Consider the following 16,610-nt stretch of genomic DNA (forward strand, 5'->3'; position numbering starts at 1 on the left):
AACAAATCAAATGAGGTCCTATTATTAAATTTGGTGGGACCGCCAGATTACTTGCACTTCCAGGCTTGCCAGCCTCTAAAAACAACCCCCTCTCGATCTGTCTTCCTGTAAATAAATAAATAATCTTTATTAGTGTCACAAGTAGGCTTACATTAACACTGCAATGAAGTTACTGTGAAAAGCCCCGAGTCGCCACATTCCGGCGCTTGTTCGGAAGAATTCAGAATTCTCAGCTGGTACGGGAATTGAACCCACGCTACTGGCCTCGTTCTGCATCACAAACCAGCTGAGCTAAACCAGTGCATGAAATACTGGAACAAGTGTCCATAGATTCATGCCTGTGGACCAGCATGTAAATAGACAAATGAGGATTCAAGGATGGAATCCTGGTGTGTACCTTAAGGAGCCATGTAAAACATGAGGACATGGCATGGCAAGGAGTTTGTCCTGTTTTACAATCCTTTTTTAAAAATAAATTTAGTGTACCCAATTAATTTTTTCCAATTAAGGGGCAATTTAATGTGGCCAATCCACCTAGCTTGCACATCTTTGGGTTGTGGGGGCAAAGCCCACGCAAACACGGGGAGAATGTGCATATTCCACACGGACAGTGACCCAGAGCCGGGATCGAACCTGGGACCTCGGCGCCGTGAGGCTGCAGGGCTAACCCACTGTGCCCCTGTGCTACCCCCTGTTTTACAATCCTAATGGTAAATTGTGCCAAGGACACAAACTGAAGTATAAAAATGTTAAAATATGCACAGCCAACAAAAGTAAAATACTTTCTTTAAGCTCTTAGTAGCTGATTTGTTAGCGTAGATGCATGATTACGTTATTACTACAGAACTCCATTGTGAATCATCATGTTAATGACATTACCACATTTAATGCAAAGAGGTATTGGCAAAGGCAACAGTACCAATAAAAGACTTATAGAACTGCGAACGATTATTAATTTATCTGACTATATTGTGACAGTTCATTGTTAATAGAGCATCGATGTCTATTCTCATATGCTTTATATACATCTGGAACACCATTTCTACCAATGTAAGAGAAAAGTTCATATAAAAGCAATTCAGTGGTTATTCTATAACCTTATCCATAAAAATCCCAAACAGAATTAAAAATTCAATTCATGGGAAGTGGGCGTCGCAGGCTGTGCCAGCATTTATTGCCCATCCCGAATTGCCCTTGAGGGGGCAGTTAAGAGTCAACCACATTGCTGAGGGTCAGGAGTCACATGTAGGCCAGACCAGGTAAGGGCGACAGATTTCTTTCCTGAAAGGAGCTTAGTGAACCTGATGGGCTTTTACGACAATCGACAATGGTTTCATGGTCACCATTGGACATTTAATTCCTGATTTTTATTGAATTCAAATTTCACCATCTGCAGTGGTGGGATTCGAACCCCAGAGCATTACTAGTCCAGTGACAATACCAGCACGCCACCGCCTCCACATTAGCAGAAACACCTAAAAATGTATGGCATTTTAAATTTAATATATGCTCTTTATTAATACTTTTGTCAAGACAAAATGAATGAACAGACTTCATATTGAAAGACTGAAGTGTATTGGCCTGGGAGTTAATCCGGAATAAAGTAATCAAACAGCCATACGTGCAAAATGATTTTCATTGAATAGTGAATGTTCAATGATGCATCCAGAAGCACCCCCTTGGCTCAGCTGGTTCAGGCAATGAATAGCAAAACCACTGACTGGAAACATCCTGAGTAGGTTCAAGCTGTGCTGAACTGGATATTTACATCTGGCGTCTTAGTGCTGAATTGGATATTTATAGCTGGGGTCTTAGTAGGGTATGCTATCCGCAACATAATAATAAAAGTAACAAACAGCGGAATCTGGAAATCTGAAATAAAAACAGAAAGTGCTGGAAAAACTCAGAAGGTCTGTCAGCATCTGTGGGGAGAGAAACAGAGTTAACATTTCAAGTTCTCAGAAGAAGAGTCACATTGGGTTCGAAACGCTAATTCTGTTTCCCTCTCCACGGATGCAGCCGGACCTGCTGAGGTTTTCCAGCACTTTCTGCTCTTATTGTTGTCCTCAACACCTGAGTTTGGGGGGGGGGGGGGGGGGAGGGTTTGGGGGGGGGGGGAGAGAGAGAGAGAGAGAGGGGGGAGGGGGGGGGGAGAGAGAGAGAGGGGGGAGGGGGGGGGGAGGGGGAGGGGGGGGGGGGGCATTCAAACCATCAAGTCTGCACCGGCCCTTGGAAAGACCACCGTACCTAGGCACAATCCCTCGCCCTATTCCTGCAAATGCACCCTAGGGGGCAATTGTTATCATGGCCAACCTGCACATCTTTGGACTGTGGGAGGAAACCGGAGCACCCGGAGGAAACCCACGCAGACACGGGGAGAATGTACAAACTCCACAGAGACTGTCACCCGAGGTCGGAATCAAAGCTGGGTCCCTGGTGCCGTGAGGTAGCAGTGCTAACCACTGTGCCGCCGTGCAGTGTCGGTAAATAGCAGAATCTGGTAGCTAATGGTTCTGAGGTATTTCTTCACTGTCCGAAGTGCTGTCTTTCGGATGAAACATTAGGTCAGGGCCGTGTTTGCGCTCTCAGTTGACTGTAAAAGATCCCATGATACTATTTGCGGAAATATATAATAGTTCTCCGTAGTTTTGTCACCAATATTTATGCGACAACCAACAGGATTTAAAAAAGAATGACTACCTGGCAATTATCGCATTGCTATTTGTGGAACCTGGGTTTGTCCAAATTGGTCATTGTACTCCCCACATTACCACAGTCACCACACTGACAACTACTTTCTTGGTTGTATAGCACATTGAGAAGTGTTTTCCTTCCTTTTCTTCAGCTCACACATTGACAATGGTTATTTGGGTGGGGTAAAGGGCAGTGCCCCATACCCATCCAAATTTGCCCCAGGAAGGAATCAAAATCCTTGAGAAACAAAGGAGGGGAAAGAAGACAGACTTTATTTTCAAATTGCATGTTGTCAGATTAGTTCAGCAATTGTGACACTCCCATCGAAATGGTCAAGAGTTTGATCGCATATAGAATAGAATTCTTCCAGTGCAGAAAGAAGCCATTCGGCCCACTGATTCTGCACCGGCCCTCTGAAAGGCAACTCTACCTAGGCCCAATGCCCTGCCCAATCCCAGTAACCCTGTAACCTAACCTACACATCTTTCGACACAAAGGGGCTATTTAGCATGGCCAAACCACCTAACCTGCACATCTTTGGACTCTGGGATGAAACCAGAAGACTCGGACACAGAGAGAATGTACAGGCTCCACATAGACAGTCACCCCAAGGCCGGAATCAAACACAGGTCCCTGGCGCTATGAGGCAAGTGAAAACACTGTGCCATCGTGGGCAACATTAGGGCTTATTTTCCAAGCAACATGTGCCAATCGTGTGCTTCACTGTAAAGAGCGTCAGGCTTGAGATCAAAAACAAAAAGGACCAGTTCACCCCATGCAGGAAGTGGTCCATGTTGATTCCAGGAAGGACTGTTCCAGGGCTTAGGCCATCCTCCCTCTAGTTTAGTGGTGAGCAACCGAGGCCCAAGACCCTTGAATAAGATTGGATACATTTAACACGCACCAAATATTTCATTATAAGTTATGGAAAATACTGAATCATTCGTATATTAATAGAACTGTCATCAACTTCAAGGGACAAAAACAAAATAAATATTTATGTTGGATTGGACGCAGAGGGAGCACGTGGCTCTCACAGTCAATATTGTGATCAAAGAGCTTGCATCTCATATCATAATAATAATCTTTATTATTGCCACAAATAGGCTTAGATTATCACTGCAATGAAGTTACTGTGAAAAGCCCCTTGTCGCCACACTCTGGCACCTGTTCGGGTACACGGAGGGAGAATTCAGAGTGTCCAATTCACCTAACAAGCACGTCTTTCGGGACTTGTGGGAGGAAACCGGAGCACCCGGAGGAAACCCACGCAGACACGGGGAAAACGTGCAGACTCCTCACAGACAGTGATACAAGCTGGGAATGAAACCTGGGGGCCTGGCGCTGTGAAGCAACAGTGCTAACCACTGTGCTACCATGCCACCCACATACCTTTACTTTACGTGTGAATCACTTCAGTCACACCGGTAGGAAAAAAAACACGCAGATGGAATCCAGTAAAATGTGGGCAACAGTCAACATGTGTCTAGTGGGCCACACTCAGAACCCTGATGGGCCACATGTAGCCCCAGGGCTGCAGCCTGCCCACCACTGCTCTAGTTGAAGTGGGGAGGGGAAGCAGTGTGTGGCTGTAGCAGAACTCCAAGTGAGATAAAGTTCAAAGATGATTTGGAGCTAACGCACATGCAAATAACATAGCCATGAACAATCTGCTTTCATACAGAATCATAGAATGATACAACACAGAAGGGATCACACTCAGCTCATCCCTGTCAGTGCTGTCTTTTGAAAGAGGTAGCCAATTAATCCCATTCGCCTGCCCTCTTCCCACAGTCCTGCAATTTCCCCCTTTTTTCCAGTACATTATGTCAAAGAAAAAACATGCAAAATATCCCCCAAGAAACGATAAGGACATAGAGTTTCCACAACTGTATTCAGAATGTACACCCAAAGTCAATGAATAATTAGAACCAAATCTATCATCTCAAATGTTGCATGCTAACGTAGTTATGGCCACAATAAATTAAAATTCTGCCCAAATCACTAGAAGTAATACAGTATGAGTATTTTGCTGTTTATTCGCCTACCCTTCCACTGAACTTCAAAAGTATGAAAAATAAGAACTGTTAAGACACCCAGCAATAAAATGTGCCCAGCATTGGCAGCCTTAAATCCTGCAGAAACTACAGATAAGATCAGAGCAGCCTTGAGATTTTTTTTTAAAATAGCCTAGACCTATGGCCAAATTTAATTTAAAAAAGGGCTGCTCTTGTATTTTTTTTGGCTTCTTGCGTTGCCATTTGTTCGCAACCACAGCATTTATCTTAAACCAGACTCATTCGATCTTTACGAGTGCTAGATTTTCATTAGGATTATGAAACAGCAGCAAAAACAGCAAAAAAAAGACCTGAATTTAATAAATCTAATGAATTCGACCTTTGGTGAGTTTAATGCAAGCTGATGAATCAGACATTTGCTCAATTCATTACTTAACCTTCCTCAACTTGTGAGGTGGATGCAGATTGCACCAAATTCCAAAGATTCACATTTATGCCAAAGGCTACATGTACTAGGAAAGGTTTAACACCGGAAACTTGTGACAAGGCAGCATAAAATAAAATTATAATTTTCTCCCTCCATCTTTAATTGCAGACTGACCTTTCTAATGGGTTAAAAAAAAAATTGGTCTAACTATATGCCATTTGCAAAAAGCACAGTTTAAGCCTATCATTAAAATTTAAGTAGGAACCAAATATATCATCAGTATAAAGTTCTGTGGTGTTTGCGCTACCAGTAGCAGACATCTGGATTTGCTGCTTTCTTTCACTTAGAGAGTAAACCCACACAGAGGCATTTACCATAAACTTGTTGCCGCACCCTTATTAAACTGTCAGCTTTTCGAGCTTTGTAGGTTTTCTAGCTTCTGTTTAAATTACGTAAATAGTTCTGGAAAACCAGTGTCTGTGTCCCAGGGATGCATGATTCAAAAAGACAGAAATAGCATTGTAAGCACAGGAAACCTGTCAGGACCCAACTGAGGCAAACAAGCTAGCCAGTCCAGACACTATTTTTGCTGCTGTCTAGTGAAGTTAAATAGTCTCCGTAGTTGTTCCACACTATAGAATGGAAACTGAAATTAAATATATTGTAAAATACTGACATGCTTGTACATTTATACATGTGTCTAAGGAGAAAAAAGGAAACAGAAATCAGGGGGTGGGGGGGGAGAGGACTAGAGTTTTTTGTAAAGGTTCAAAATGACCCCCTGGCTGTAAGTTACCAGCGAAACATAAACGTAAAGCAGTTCCGAATGAAGTGAAAGATTGTTTTTTAGTCAGGTCAGGACTGGGGTAGCCCACCATGGAACTGAATTCCCCAGGCTGTAATTGACTGTACACTGTGTTAGCAACTCTCCTCTGGCACAAGTTCACAAGATACGCCATACAGATCAAGCAATTTCTTTGAGATGATGCATGAAACGTATCATCCAGGCAGGGAACTATTTCTGAATAGCCTCTGGCCAATGGCCTACCTCAATGTAGTCCTTGGCATGACCCCAATCTCTCTTGGCATCCAGATTACCCAAACTAAAACAATCCAGCTGTCTGAGGTGAATCTTAGCCACCGACCGGCTAATTTTCCGAGTTACGAAATTAGCCCCTGAAACAAAGATAACAGATAACATCAGTATAGTTATTCCGGCTGTTTAACTGTATCAAAATAGAAACAAAAATGTATCTAACATTTTAATAGTTACTACTTTTTTTTAGTATTATGGTATCATCTGTCAGTTGAGTAAACCCAGAAGCTTCAAACCAAAAGAGTCAAGAGATCCACTTACACAGCAGACAACTTTCTCAAGCCTCTTTTGCAAACTACTTAATCATTTTTAATTTACTATTTATGTCTTCAATTCAAGGAGCCAAGCCAATAAAAGTGTACGCAACTGTCAACCTCGAAACACCAGATACACAAAATGCCACTGAATTTTTTAAAAGTTTAAACTAGAGAAAGTTTAAAGTTAAAAAGTAGAAAGCAATGAGTGTTAACCTTTGTCATTGTCGCTAAAATCAATTTAAAAACGGCATCAGCCAGTACGTTACTTTGGCAACGATCGGAAGAAATGAGTGAGATGCACTGAATAAAATGGATCTGATGATCAAGTACATTGCCATAAATTAAAGAATTGAAACACATTCAGTGGAGCAAAGTCTAATCCAATACTAGGAAGCTCACAACACAACTGAAATAACATTCATTTCCAGAGGCGGCAAAAAGTGATTTAATATTTACAGGCAATTTCACAGATATATTAATTAATATTACTAATCCTGCACAAAGACTGATTTTATTCGGATATTCTGGTATTGTCCCCATTGTTTATATGGTGTGTTCTATTGTTCGCACATTTATCTGTTATATTGAGGTGGGCGGTAAAAATATGCCACTCAGTGAAAAACTATTTATTCTGTCTCTAAGTAAGTCAACAATAGATTCAGGTAGACCGAGCGGCTGAGCTTGGTCATGCTGCCTCATTTTCTGGCAGCTCATCTTCTTTTGTTTATGGTTAATTTTTCTGCTGGAGCTCACTGCTTTTCTCTTTCCAGCCATGTATGCTTCTGTCGTCTGTGCTCACTGTAACCCAACACTAAAGACAGGATTAAGGAGCCAAGGTAATTGTACCTTAACTAGGTGTGAACAGCTGACTGAACAGCTGAGTCCACCCAAATTAGTTTAATACAGTATAAACTGTCTTTGTCATTGACATTCACGGAACGCAGCTCACATTTGTAACTTTGTAAAAACAGCTGGCCACAATAACCACAGGCAATATAGTGCTAGGGACTGTACAAGATGCATTCAAATTATCGTACCATCTACCAAAACCCAAAAGGGTTTTGGGTCTTTAATTTAGTGAAGTACTATCATGAAGCAAAGATGGATAACATGTTCTGTTAATTGTCTATTACAGACTGGTAGGTATTAATAATTTTCCACCAGATTAATATCCCCCCCCCCCCTCAGGCACCAAGTCACATGACAGATTTATCGTCATATTCCTAAATACCTAAACTGAAACACTCGAGAGATGTAAAAATTCTTGCACTGTAAGTACACGAACATAGGACATAGAACATTACAGCGCAGTACAGGCCCTTCCGCCCTCGATGTTGCGCCGACCTGTGAAACCACTCTAAAGCCCATCTACACTATTCCCTTATCGTCCATATGTCTATCCAATGACCATTTGAATGACCTTAGTGTTGGCGAGTCCACTACTGCTGCAGGCAGGGCATTCCACGCCCTTGCTACTCTCTGAGTAAAGAACCTACCTCTGACATCTGTCATATCTATCCCCCCTCAATTTAAAGGTATGTCCCCTCGTGCTAGACATCACCATCCGAGGAAAAAGGCTCTCACTGTCCACCCTATCTAATCCTCTGATCATCTTGTATACCTCAATTAAGTCACCTCTTAACCTTCTTCTCTCTAACGAAAACAGCCTCAAGTCCCTCAGCCTTCCCTCATAAGATCTGCCCTCCACACCAGACAACATTCTGGTCAATCTCCTCTGCACCCTTTCCAATGCTTCCACATCCTTCCTATAATGCGGCAACCAGAATTGCACGCAATACTCCAAATGCGGCCGTACCAGAGTTTTGTACAGCTGCAACATGGCCTCATGGCTCTGAAACTCAACCTCTACCAATAAAAGCTAACACACCGTACGCCTTCTTAACAACCCTCTCAACCTGGGTGGCAACTTACAGGGATTTATGTACATGGACACCGAGATCTCTCTGCTCATCCACACTACCAAGAATCTTACCATTAGCCCAGTACTCTGTATTCCTGTTGCCCCTTCCAAAATGAATCACCTCACATTTTTCTGCATTAAACTCCATTTGCCACCTCTCAGCCCAGCGCTGCAGCTTATCTATGTCCCTCTGTAACTTGTAACATCCTTCTGCACTGTCCACAACTCCACCGACTTTAGTGTCATCTGCAAATTTACTCACCCATCCTTCTACGCCCTCCTCCAGGTCATTTATAAAAATGACAAATAGCAGTGGCCCCAAAACAGATCCTTGTGGTACACCACTAGTAACTGGACTCCAGTCTGAACATTTCCCATCAACCACCACTCTTTTGTCTTCTTCCAGCTAGACAATTTCTGATCCAAACTGCTAAATCACCCTGAATCCCATGCCTCTGTATTTTCTGCAGTAGCCTACCATAAAAGTGGCAATTAAACTGGCCTAGAAATTAAAATGTCAATTGGTGAAATGTAACCATTATAGATTTCAGATTTAAATTGGAAGTCACATTCGAATGAATGAAAAATTAAACTAGGTGGAAACAACAGAAGGTGAATTAGCTTTTTTCCTGAACCCAATTTGAACTCTAGCCTGGCGGCTGCATTTTTCACCAGCCGCCATCTGCTGTTAAAAGGAGTGATCTTCAACACTCCAGCAGAGAATTGCCTCAACAATGGCTCTGTACAACTGGGAAGCAAAAAGGACGGACAGGGAGAATGTCATGGTTGACTGAACAGACTACCGAGATCAGAGAGATTACACCTAATTTGCTTGCTAAGGACTGCCAAAGTCAACACTACTTAACAGCAGGTACTCCACAATCCATAGGTACAGTTTCAGAAAAGGATTAATTTTTCATTTCAATATCTGAGCGTTTTTGGTGAATGTTGCATTTTTAGCCATTTAAATTTGTAACAATGGCGCAAATAAAATATTGCTGTCAACATTTGTTTTCTTTTTCATGAAAATAGGAGGACTGGCAATTAGCCATGCTATAATCATATTTGGTAAAAAATACTAGCAGGCAGGCATCTTACAACATAAACCTATCCTTTGTGCAATTTATTGCAAACTTGAAAAACCTTCCAAAGGCTTTTGATCTGAGCCTTAGTTTGACAGCTAATGTATGCAAGACAGATGATACAAAAGCTAGCCAAGTGGATTTCCTACTGCTTAAATATCTTATTTTGACTTGACGACACAGTTTCGCTGTCTTTTCGCTCTCCTATTTCAGACTGCAGTGAACACTATGCTCTAACGATGAAGGTTCTGCAAGCAAGATGACAAACTCTGCCCCCATCCTTCCTACCCTGAGCCTCAATTGTAACAACTGGATCCCAACGAACAGAAAACAATAATAATAATCGCTTAATGTCACAAGTAGGCTTCAATGAAGTTACTATGAGTGGCATACTACATTGCAACTTCAATCTTACTGCCTTTCAATTAAATGGTAGCACACAATTTAGCACTTGTCCCCTTACTCCTCATTCCAGTTCTGTTGTCATAGTTTTGAAGCTGAGTGTTTTTCCCCACAGAGGAATAAAACCAGAAAATATTTTTTTGTTGTTGCTGCATCCCCCTCCTCCCCCCCACCCCCAAAGGACATCAACAGTAAAATCCTTCTACCTTCATGGCTGGGCAGCCAAGTAAACAGAAGGAGCCAAGGAATCAAAATTGCATCTTAATTTTTGTCCAATTAAAAATGGCATTGTTTAATTTTAAATTTATTAATTGCATAGCCTGTGGTGAATGCAGAATTACAGTGGTTAAAAAAATACATGTAAGAAAACAGAAATTTACTCGCTGTAAATCAGTGTTTTGTTAGAGGAAAGGGCAGTTCCTTTTTGCACATTACATGCAAGGCCACCGATTTTTTAGTTTCCACCATGAAACGGAGTGATCTGCATAAGACCATAAGACATAGGAGCGGAAGTAAGGCCATTCGGCCCATCGAGTCCACTCCACCATTCAATCATGGCTGCTTTCAACTCCATTTACCCACTCTCTCTCCATAGCATGTTTGAGGAAAAAACCCATAACGCAGTCATTACTGTTAATCAACCAAGCTTAGCACAGGTTTCCATTACTAATCGGGATGCAAGTAGACCCTGGACCAAGCATCAAAATATTATAGAATCACATCAGAGAAAAGTGTGGATAATAGTTGAAACAGTGAGGCAGTTTCTCAACAAGAACCCAACATGGACAAAGGGCCATATTGTTCCAGATTAATTTAGATATTGCTTGGAAGATGCCGTGAACATTTTCTAACTTCAAAAGCGGCAGGTGTCGCCACTCTAACTGCTGGATGCCAGATAATCAACTATTCATATGAGAAAGGTCAGTTGTAATTCTCGGAGCATCCTCTGTTAAGATTCGGTTCAACTCCAATTTTCCCTAGATTGAAGTTAATGCATAGTTGCACTTCATTTTAATTTATAAAAAGGTCTTCCTGAGGTATATTGCAATCCAAGCCTTTCTGGAAGTTGGCGTTGCTGATCATTACGTCCACATTTGTCATTTGCAGTCTCGTGTTTTAACTTGATCTGTTAATTTCACCTATTTCACCTGACCGTCCAACATCTCTTTCCGACCCCCAGGCTAGCTGACATTATGGGCTAGATTTTCACTCCCGAGGCAGTAGCTCAAGTTGGGAAATTTCCCACCTCAAGAAAAAGTATCGGGAATGGCGTGATGTTTGCTCCGGGGGAGGGGTGCAGGTATGGAGTTGAGCTCATTGTCCCTGCACGCAGATTGGAGTAGGCTATAGGGGCTGCTGAGTGCCGAGGTGGGCTGGTTAAAAGGTTTGACCCGTTTCTCTGCCACTCTGCTGGTTTGTAGAGTATTTGGTCCTCTAGCCCTCAACCCACAAACCTCCTCATCCCCACCTACTCCCCATGCCCACCATCTACCTCAAATTATTTGTGATTTGATTGTAGTTTATAAATTTAGAGGGAAAATCTAGCCAATTGTAAAAAGAAGAGATGTTTCGTGGAACTACAATAAACGAATTGCTCCCTGCTATTAATGTTGTTTCTATTGATATAAAAGTAGCACCAAGTTCAATTTTAAGACTGCACTTCAGAAAATGGCAAACTCACCACCCAAGATAAATTGTTAAAAAAAGACATGGGGCGTCATTCTCCGACCCCCCACCGGGTTGGAGAATCGCCGGGGGCTGCTGTGAATCCCGCCCCTGCCGGTTGCCGAAGTCTCCGGCACCGGATATTCGGCGGGGGCGGGAATCGGGCAGCGCCGGTTGGCGGGCCCCCCCGCTGGATTCTCCGGCCCGGATGGGCCGAAGTCCCGCCGATAAATTGCCTGTCCCGCCGGCGTGGATTAAACCACCTTTTGAACGGCGGGACAAGGCGGCGTGGGCGGGCTCCGGGGTCCTGGGGGGGGCGCGGGGTGATCTGGCCCCGGGGGGTGCTCCCACGGTGGCCTGGCCCGCGATCGGGGCCCACTGATCCGCGGGCGGGCCTGTGCCGTGGGGGCTCTCTTTCCCTTCCGCCTCCGCCACGGTCTCCACCATGGCGGAGGTGGAAGAGACTCCCTCCACTGCGCATGCGTGGGAAACTGTCAGCGGACGCTGACACTCCCGCGCATGCGCCGCCCGGGGATGTCATTTCCGCGCCAGCTGACGGGGCAACAAAGGCCGTTTCCGCCAGCTGGCGGGGCGGAAATTCCTCCAGCGTCGGCCTAGCCCCTCAATATTGGGGCTCAGCCCCCAAAGATGCGGAGCATTCCGGACCTTTGGGGTGGCGCGATGCCCGTCTGATTGGCGCCGTTTTGGTCGCCAGTCGGCGGACATCGCGCCGTTTCGGGAGAATTTCGCCCATATTGTCAAAGCTTTTGTCTTTCACTCATCAGGTCAATTCACAAGAATACCAAATATAAAGGGAACAACAATTTATATTTCGTGAGAAAATTGTACTGCTTGGTTGATAAGTGAACTCTGATTGGTAGAGGAATTGCCATGGAGAATTCACCAGTTAACTGAAGACTGATAGTTAACTGCCAAGCGTTGGTTAACTTCAAACTAGGCAGGTTGACTCTGATTTGACAAAGCATTGCCCTGGAGAAGGAGTCAGATACTGGCTGTTGCCTATTTAATTTAGTTGAAACAGGCGCAATGTGTATACATGTTTTTTTGGTCTTCAAAAACATGGCCCTCTGGATTAATATATGTAGCTTCTGGCATGTGTAAGTGAGCCACCATGATGTCAGGAGCATACCTCAGGTATCCCAGGTTAATGAGGATGTTTTAATTTCAGTAAAACTCATTAAAATTAATAGAGTTAAGACCACAATCAGAACGGCCATGATCTTATCAAATCGCAATGCAGGCTCAGTGGATCAAACGGCCTACTCCAGCTTCTATTTATTACTGTACTATCTGTTCTTCCCTTGCCTTCTCCAACTAGCCACTGACTTCAGCCCTCTCCTTGACAAGATGAGCTTTCTACTACATATCTATGCCATCTCAATGTCCACCTATTTCCAATTCTGGAGAAATGTGGCTCAAATCTTCACTTCTGGGACCTTTGCGATGACAAAAAATGTCTTTATTAACAAATATGAACCATGTTCCATGTAACCATGTTACTGAATCCAGTCAAATAACTGATCTCTTTGCCAGCACGGTGGCACAGTGGTTGGCACTGTTGTCTCACAGCGGCAGGGACCCGGGTTCAATTCCGGCCTCGAGTGACTGTCAATGTGGAGTTTGCACTTGCTCTCAGTGTCTGCGGGAGTTTCCTCCGGGTGTTCCGGTTTCCTCCCACAGTCCAAAAATGTGTAGGTTAGGTGGATTGGCCATGATCAATTTCCTCTTAGTGTCCAAAGATGTGTAGGTTAGGTGGGGTTACAGGGATAGAGCAGGGGGGGGGGGGGAGATGTAGGGTGCACTTTCAGAGGTTTGGTGCAGACCCGATAGGCTGAAAGGCCTTCTTCTGCACTTTAGGGATTCCATGGTTCGATGGTTCATTGCAAGCTGGCAAAGACAGGATCCAAAAGTGGCTGGGAGCCTGTGAACACTAAATAAATATATAGACACAGAACTCTGCTCTATAATTAGATTAGAGCATTATTAGATTTTTATCAATATACTCAACTTGTTTTGGATTTTGTTAGCAAAGGTGAAGTTGAACATTGTAAAACTGGTCCTGTGAATTCTATTGGCTTGAAAATCATAGACTTTCTGACTTCCGTTTTTGGTTGTTGTGACAATCAAGTAACACAAATACAGGTGGCAATACTTTATGGCGTCTAAGTATGGTGCCAATATATTATCACTTAATTTATGATCCAGGTGTGTATGTTTTCCTCAATACCGTATGACAGCATCTAATATACATCCTTTCATCTATAATAAAAACAGTACTGATTAATGTTGTTGTTTATACTACATCCCAGGCTATAGTTGTGTCTGCAATGAAAATGAGACACTTTCAACTACTGCAGTGCTTCTATGCAAAATGTTCGCAATCCATCTTCACCATCTTGCCTCAAAACAGTGAAAATATCTTGGGGGGGGAAGTTTCCACGTAACCTGCCGCGTGTTTCCTGGTGATGGAGGGGCTCCCGATTGGCCAGTGGCAGAATGTTCTGGTCCCACCCTTGTCAACGCGGTTTAGATTGAATCCACTCCTCATTGCCAGGAAACCCGCGGCGGGGTTGCGCTTTCGAAAGCACTGGAAGATCTGCCAGAGTGAATGGCCAGGAAATTCCAGCCCAGATTGCCTCAATTTCTATACAAGATTCCTGCCCCCGCCGAATCTCTGGTTGCGGTGAATTCGGGACACGGCAGGGGCAGGATTCACACCAGCCCCCGGCGATTCTCCGACCCGGTGGGGGGTCGGAGAATCGCGCCCATGATCTGTGAATCCTGACAGCAAATATTATAATAATAATCTTTATCGTCACAAGTAGGCTTATATTAACACTGCTATGAAGTTACTGTGAAAAGACCCCTATTTAAATATGATGGACTGTTAACTGTAGTCGCCATCAACATTTGCTTTCCCAAGTCTCATGGAAAGAGTTGAGAGAGGAGTTGAAAATCATAATATTCGGCGTTACTTCAATTGGATCATCAGGGTGACTGGAGTGCCACAAAACTATCCCCTCAAGAACTTTATTTCAATTCCACAAAAATGAAACTGAACTAAACGCAGCCACGAGATCTGATTCTTTTTGAGGCCAGCAACCTTGAACTTCTGTATTCTGTGTTCATCACTTCCATGGTAACCCACATCTTGCAAGGTCCACTCGGATTCCTGCTTCTTTAAAAAACAATTTATCCGCTGGTACAATTGCTGAACTCTGAACAGAGAAACTAAATGATGGTTTGCGGGTTCAGTTCGTTTCATCGTTAAATTACAGTACAACATCAAAAGATTTTTTGGAAAAATTGTAGACCTTCCTTTCAAGGAGGTCAGCTTTTGCCAGGTAATATTTTGTGATGGAATGAATTGTAAATGTTTGATTCTTCAAAGAAAGGTGACAATTGCATGCGACGGAAAGCATTGTACTTTGGTATTAATCTTTTAGTTTCCAAGAGAGACAAACATAATTAATTTGGGGAAAGGTTGATACTAAACGCAGGTTTTTCACCAGTGGCTTTTCTGATTTACTTGAAACAATGGATGCTTGTCAATGAATACATTCTCCATCATCCCCCTCCCATGAGGCGCTCTCCTCAGCTAAACTAGTTGCCAACCTCAGTGTTCTATTTGACCACAGCTGAGTTACCGATTCCATGTAATTCCTATTGAAAAGACCACCACTTTTCACTCCTACCTCAGCTCAACTGATGCTGAAACCTTCATCCACTCTGTCAGCTCTCCAACTCAAATATTCCATTTTTGTCATGGTCAATTCTGGATCACGCAGATTTCAACCTACGTCGGATTCGCAACACTTCCAAAGTAAAACTCTCACCCTTGTATTTAAATGTTTTCATTGTCTGGATTCATCCCTGTTTAAGTAACCTGCTCCAGTCCCAGGACCATTTGCTTGAACTCTCCGTTCCCCTCTTCACTCCGTTGTCTTGCACATCTTCCCTTCCTTTCAAACCACATTTACGGACTGTGCCTCCAGCTATTTGGACTCCATGTTCTGAAATTCCCTTGTTAAAATCTTCTGCCTCCCTAACCTCTTCAAGACAAAATTCTTTGACTGTGCTTTTGGTCACCCCACCCAATATTTTCTTCTTTGACTCGTTTTCAGAACTGTGAGATCTCTTGAGTTCTGAAGAAAAGTCCATGTCTATAACCATGTAATTCTCATAGTGCAGAAGGAGGTCATGCGGCCCAATGAGTCGGCACCAACCCTCTGAAAAAGCAACCTACCTTGGTCCACTCTGCCACCCTATCCCCCATAACATCATCCAACCTGCACATCTTTGGACTGTGGGAGGAAACCGGAGCACCCGGAGGAAACCCACGCAGACACGGGGAGAAAGCACAAACTCCACACAGACAGTCACCCAAGGCCAGAATTGAACCCAGGTCCCTGGCGCAATGAGGCAGCAGTGCTAACCACCTTGCCAGCGTACCAGTGTATCATTTTAGACTCGAAATAGTAACTGTTTCTCTCTCCACAGATGCTGTCAGGCAGAGTCTATAGACCTCCGACTAGAGGAAAGGAAGTCACGGCACAAATCTGCAGGGAAATCGCATAGAGATGCAAACATTATAGAGTATTTCTAAAGAGAGACTTTATTACCCCAATGGAGACTGGGACAGCAGTAGTCTGAAGGACAGAGAAGAGCCAGCATTCCTAGATTATGTTCAGGAAAAGTTTCTACAGCAGTGGATGTCCAGTCCAACAAGGAATGATGAACTGTTGGACCTGGGCTTGGAAATTAGGCGGGCCAAGAAAATCAAGTGTCAGTGGGGAACATTTAGGAGACAGTGATCATTGTATCATGAGGTTAGGAGGATGGTAGAAAAGGACAATGAGAAATCCAGAATAAGAATAATTAACCAGGGTGGGGGTGGGTGGAGAGCCGATTACAATGGGGCAAGAATAGAGCTCCGCTGGAAAGACTGGAATGGAAAGTTGATGGGAAACACTGTCAGTGAATAATGGGTTATCTTGAAAACAGAAATGATTCCGACACAGTAAAGT

At 43.5% G+C, this 16,610-nt stretch overlaps 1 protein-coding gene across 1 annotated transcript in view; it reads right to left on the reverse strand.

Moving 5' to 3' along the window:
- Nucleotides 1-16,610, reverse strand: part of gmds (GDP-mannose 4,6-dehydratase) — a 677,745-nt gene that overhangs the window by 401,440 nt on the left and 259,695 nt on the right. Inside the window, exon 7 of the mRNA XM_072509922.1 lies at nt 6,188-6,315. Within this exon, the coding sequence (XP_072366023.1) occupies nt 6,188-6,315 (128 nt within the window). The remainder of the gene's footprint in view (nt 1-6,187; nt 6,316-16,610) is intronic.

Source organism: Scyliorhinus torazame, chromosome 6 (genome assembly GCF_047496885.1).
Source record: "Scyliorhinus torazame isolate Kashiwa2021f chromosome 6, sScyTor2.1, whole genome shotgun sequence".
NCBI classification, from domain to species: domain Eukaryota; kingdom Metazoa; phylum Chordata; class Chondrichthyes; order Carcharhiniformes; family Scyliorhinidae; genus Scyliorhinus; species Scyliorhinus torazame.